We start from the raw sequence: 6,025 nt of genomic DNA, 5'->3' as shown, positions 1-6,025 counted from the left end.
ATTGAAAGGTTTTTGGCCCATAGGCTTTATTGGATAGGATGAAAGGGAGGGAAGAGCGGGGAGCTACTGCACATTCTGTAAATTGTCAGAGTTGGGATTTAAACTCACGATGCTGAGGCGGCAGCCTTATCCGCTCATGATCGGCCTTGTCTTTTCAGGTAAATGCTGTAAACTGAATGCATTATTCTGAGTGTGCCACGCCATCTGGGTTTCATAGCTTTCACTTCATGACCTGCGACAAAATGAGTATGTGACACAATAAAGGGAATCTTTTTTTGTAATAAAAACAGTCATCTGTTGAATGTACTTATGCAGTCCATTATTGCAGCTTCACACACTGTGACATCTGTAATCTTAATTAAATACTCATTTATTTTATTAAACAAAAATGCAGACAGTATTAACAGAAAAAAGCAGTAAGAATAAAGCTATTCATTTGAACATTGCTTTGCAAAGGTGCTCTACAAATTAGAATTAGTATATGTTAAATATATCAGACCCTTCACATTCCTACTGTTTCCACCATTTCACTATGTTGCTTCAGTCTTTGTGACTTTTGAAAGAGTTCGGCTCTCGTGTTTGTCCCAGCATGGGCGGGGCTGGGTCCTGACCCAATATTTGGCAGGCTGCAGTACTACACCAAACTTGCCCTCTAGGTTGGGCAGGGGGTCTCCGGGACGCACAGCCAGAGTGAACCGCTGGAGCACAGTGGCCAGGAACAGAAACAGTTCCATCTTGGCCAAAGCCTCCCCCAAACACACCCTGAGCCCCGCTCCAAAGGGCAAATAACTGGGAGAGGGAATGACTAGTCCACTGCCATCACTGTTCAGGAAGCGTTCTGTGGGCAACAAGACACGAGCATTATAGTGAATTTACATTTTTATGAAGACCTACAAGAATGGCGTTGATTTATCAGTTATAACGTACCAGGCTCAAAGCTGTCAGGGCTGGTCCACTCTTTTGGGTCGTGATGCAGAGACCAGAGGTTAACCACCACTCGGGTGCCTTTTTTCACACTGAAGTCTCCAAGGCTGTGAATGAGACCGTGACATAGAAGTTTGTGTATTATTTACAGCAAAATGTATTAAACAATTGGACAGGGTCTTCACACAAATGACTTCTGGTGTGAGAGGTTTGCATAGTAATGATACAAATAGTGGGTCATGAACCTTGTGTCAGTGAGTGCCACGTGTGGAATGAGCAGAGGGGCCACTGGACGGATCCGCAGCACCTCTCTAATGGTGGCCTCCAGGTATGGCAAATTGCCCCGGTCCTTGAGCTGAGGTGCCCTCTCCAGCCCCACCCTCTGATCCATCTCCTCCTGGATTCGTTTCTGCACCTGCATACAGGACGTACAGGCTCGTCTCAACGAATAAATGATTAAAATAAAACTAAGTGCGACTGGTGCCCTGGATGAACTGCTTCACCTGTGGGTAATGGATGAGGTATGCCACAGCCCACTTCAGCACAGTGGTGGTAGTCTCCACTCCAGCCCCGAAAATGTCCCCCACCGTCATAAGCACATGGTCATCACTGAGGCCTCCAGGACCCACGCTCAGCTCTGCAGTGTTGTTGTTCTCTGCACTGCGCTGTGCCCGAAGAAGAGCATCCAGAAGATCCCTCTGCACATTGTCGCTGTAGTCTGCCTGACGCACATATACACCGAGGGAATTTCACTCTTAGTTTACAGTCTGATGAGCTTCACCTCTAACGTTACAGTCCCCAGTCTTTCTGTCCCCCTGGTCCCATCGGTTTTCTACATATTGATTTATTGTCTGATGGAGGTTTATTATGACTCTCTTTCCACACTAGCTGCGATAGTAAAAATGAACAAAGTAGATGAGATTATGTTATCTCCCTCGGTACTCACTTTGTGTTCTTCGAATTTCTTCTCAAGGAGCTGGTCTCTGATATGCACACACTGCTTGAGGAGTTCCAGGTCTGGATTGGGAAACATCTGTAGCACAAGAACACACGGGTAGAAGGAAGGAGTGGAGAAAAAAAAAGTATACCCTGTTTACTAAGTCTACCTGTAACCAAGGAAAGATGTCCACCAGGCTGTCTTTGGCCACAGTATCCACGATGCCCTGACTGTAGCGCAACATGGCTTCAAACTCCGGGTCCCCGCGACTGTACGACGAGTTGAAGCACAGCGCACAGATGACATTAGTGACGGCTCGAGTGAGTTCAGGAGACAGGTCCAGAGACAGGCCTGCCAAAGATGCTTCCGAGAGCAGGGAGCACAGAGACTGGGCTTCTGCACAAACTGAGCACAGACACACACAAAGTCTCAAATACACTGACAGTGAGCATACTTACTAATAAGACTACTGGGCAAAATGATTTATAATATGATTTATACTTCAAGTCACAAGGATGAATTCAAGACGAAAGTCAACTTGTATATCCCACCAGAACCATAGCAGCGGCCAGGAGACTAAAGCTAAAATAAAGCTAGTTGTCTTTCATGATATTTCCCTGATGAGGAGAAGACATATACCTAATCTTCTAATTGACAATCAGATTTCAACTCTAATTGACCTCTATTATGGTATTCATGCCTGCAGTGGCCAAGGGCATCCATTGTTGGGTATGGCTATATTATATGCATGTGCACGGGCTTGTTTGAGGGGGTGGGAGATCAAAAGGTCAGATCTGAAAAAATATATTTTTTGAGCAAATGAATTAGTAAAAAAGTCACAGAATCTGACTGGCCACACTTGTAGCCATTAACAGGCTGTATTAAAAGAGAAAATGGTATATCCGCAGAAATGTATCCATGCAAGTTTAACAGAAAACGTCAATTTTAATTTAAAAACAGAAACAGTTTTGCGCCCCAATTAAAAAAGAAATGTCTATACACCCGCATGCAATTGTATTCAGGGCATCTACAGGAGAAAACCTGGGAAAAGCCGGACACCACATGAATCTATAATGCTCATCAGCAACTAATTCTTTGCAGTGAAAGGCGTCAAGAAAAGCGTCATGACATTTATCTTACTGATATTTTCGATGCAAGCTGAGCCTTCTCCAAACATACACAGAGCTCCATGCACTATTTTTCTGTGGAACCTCCAGGTGGTGCTATAGTCCCCAAAGGCGATGTCCTTCCCATTTCTGGTCAGTACATCTGTGGTCACCTGTCCATAGTTAAGAAGGATAAAAATAAAACGTAAAAAATTAGTACATTTTAGATGACTCTTAAGCTTCTCACTGAATTGGCACACATCGCCAGAGATGGTACGTTTTACCAGCAGTTTCATAATTCTACACAATTATAAACTCCAAAACAAAAAATGTGTTGTGGAAAAGAGCTGGTTTTAAGGTTCCAAGCCTAAATTAAGCTGTGAGGCACTTGGTTGAAGTTTTCACTGCATTGACCACCGATCATTGGCCCTCCACACCATATACATACATATATTCAATATGTGGCCCTCAAAGAAAACTTTTTGGACGCCTTGGCTCATATTATTGAGGGAAAATGGGTTAAAAAGAAAATATCAAAATGAATTATGAGATAATCTCTAACTTTAATGTCTCAGTCAGCAGGGTACATTTTTGGCACTGTGTTGTGCGGTTATGCAAATTTCACCAAAGCAAATCAATTAGGCTACTCAAAAACTAAGACTGTAAAATGTGACAAAGTTCATTGTAAATACTTAAGCACTTGTGCTGCAAAATTGATTTTTAAAGTAGTATATATATATATTTTATCTTCATGCCATAGGTAAATGTTTGATTTTCTCATGCAATTCTTCAATTATCTGTCATCAGACATTATGTGTTTTACTTGCACAGTGACCATCTCGCAGCACACAGGCTGAGTGTCAGTAACTGCACTGTCTATTGGCCAGAAAATCTCATTTATAAATTGAGAACTGCCACAGGGACCAGGTGAGGCACATCTTTGGCATCCCTGAAGCAGGCATTGCGTTGGTGGACAAACAGCAAAGGAAGCCGTTGTGGTTGACAGCAGGACCAAGTAATGGCGACATCAAGAAAAAGGAACATGAGAAACTAGAGAAATACCAGGGGCTCAGAGATGAGTGCTCATGGGAGCACTCATCTCTGAGCCCCAAACAGGAGGAGAGACCAGAGCAGATCCCAGGAAATACATCAGACTTCTCAGTCCTGAAAACTAACTGTAAGGACACTGCCTCTGGTAGAGGATCCGAGTGTGGAGGGATGAGACTGGCCACGGAGGGTGAGAGAGGATTGATTCATAATTGCAGAGGGAAGGTTCTGCCCAGGACTCTGGACAGTTGAGAACTTGAAAATATTACTTAAGGGAAAACATGTGAATTCTTGTACAGGAAGAACGTCTTTTGATTTATTCAATTTGCCAACTCAGGGTCAGTGACTCATAAGTTTATTTTTGCATAATAATTTGCTTTGCAGTATCCAGTTTTTGTGTTGATACATTGGGGGCATATTTTATGCTTAAAAATAAAATAAATGAAACCTTTTAATTAAGTAAGTACTTTATTTGTCACTGTACAACTGTACAACGAAATTGAGTTCAGGTGTTAGTCCTGAGCTGCTGTGACTGAGCTGCGCCACCACTGTGGGCCAACCTTACCAGCATGATTCAGTTCCACGCATACAGGACATCCCAAGTCTGGCCAGGAGTAACCATCCCATCAATACTTAATGCTACATCAACTAAAATGTTGATGACATACAGTAGAATACTATTTTGACTATGAGGGGTACAATGGGTTATGAGAAAGAAGTGGCTCAGTTCACCCAAAAGCCAGAGGATTTTAAGGATCAATCACAGCTATAGGTAGGCCTACTGTGTATTGCAGTTTTGAGTAAAGTATAGGCCTATTATCCCTGAGCAAGACACCAAATCACCATATGATTAGTTTACAGTGCCTTGATTGCATAACAAGCGATTAAGCTTACCCTGTCAGCCACACCAACAACAACAAAACAGAATGCAAAACCAGAGTAGAAAATCTAATCAAACATGAAGTAGGACTCAAGTGACATAAATAATGCCATAATAATAAATGCATTTGATTTACTCACTGTTCGAGGTCGTCCTGCAAAAATCTTTCCCCTCCTGAGCAGAACCTCCTTGGCATGTGTGTGATGATTGACCATCATAACCGTGTGGGTGCCCATTTTCAGAGAGTATGTGGCCCCGTACTTGGCCTGCAGCTCCTTAAAGAGCACATGTGGGGACTGTGGGCTCCGAAGGCTGAGCAGGCTCCCGATCACGGGCAATGCTGGGAGGTGGGGGGCTTCCTTTCTGCAGCGTCGAAATCTCAAGAACATAGACAGCACTGCCAGGCTCATAAGCACAAAGGCACACAAGAGAAGAGACATGGTACCAATTCACAGTCACATCACTCAGCCGCACTCAGCTCAGGGCACTTTTGCTTTTATATGTCTCTTCAATGCCACATCCTTGAATCTGAATATTTAAGGCTGAGCCAAATTAAAACAAGATAAGCTTCACTAGATGTGGTCTCCAGCCGAAAAACTCCTTGAGTCACTGAGCATTTGGAAGCATTTATTTGATCCAGAAACAACATATTTTTTTATTTTTGTTTACCTCATGCAGCTGTTATTATATGTTCTTTGCCTATCTAGGACATACAAAACAGTGGGTGATAAGCAGAGTTATATGCTCCTCTGATTGCCATGTACAGTACCTATATTAGGAAATGTATAATGTCTAATCTTACCGTTACTGGCTGGATGTTTGACCGCTGCTTTATGCTTTGTTGTTCTATGCTGCTTATTCTGTGTGGGAACAGGGAACAGTAGTTTGCAAGCCTAACCATATTGTAGGCTGTTTTTTAGTCTAATAATGATAATAATAAAAATAATAAAATAATAAAAAATAATAATCATAATCACAATCATAATTCATGGAACTCTTACCCCCGCCTTAACTGAGCACCTTTTCTCCAGTTCGGCTTTACCCAAATCTAAAAGCTTATCGACAAGAGAGCAACAGTGTAATACCTCATTTGAAAGCTAAGGCCTAAAAAAACGATCTGAACATTTTTGT

The 6,025-nt window shown here is 42.6% G+C and overlaps 1 protein-coding gene across 1 annotated transcript; it reads right to left on the bottom strand.

The window, feature by feature from the left end:
* Positions 1–530: 530 nt before the first annotated feature.
* On the bottom strand, positions 531–5,293 carry cyp17a1 (cytochrome P450, family 17, subfamily A, polypeptide 1; the record flags this gene model as incomplete). Its single annotated transcript, XM_079559386.1, has 8 exons — positions 5,035–5,293; positions 3,002–3,140; positions 2,031–2,266; positions 1,871–1,957; positions 1,428–1,646; positions 1,170–1,339; positions 928–1,031; positions 531–838 (listed from the first exon to the last, which is right to left on the bottom strand). Exons 1-8 carry the CDS (start codon positions 5,281–5,283, stop codon positions 531–533), a joined length of 1,512 nt encoding a protein of 503 aa, XP_079415512.1. The 5' UTR covers positions 5,284–5,293.
* Positions 5,294–6,025: the final 732 nt, after the last annotated feature.

Source organism: Gobius niger (genome assembly GCF_951799975.1).
Source record: "Gobius niger genome assembly, chromosome: 7".
Lineage (NCBI taxonomy): Eukaryota > Metazoa > Chordata > Actinopteri > Gobiiformes > Gobiidae > Gobius > Gobius niger.
Note: the sequence above shows the minus strand (reverse complement) of the source record. Positions and strands in the feature narration are given on the sequence as shown.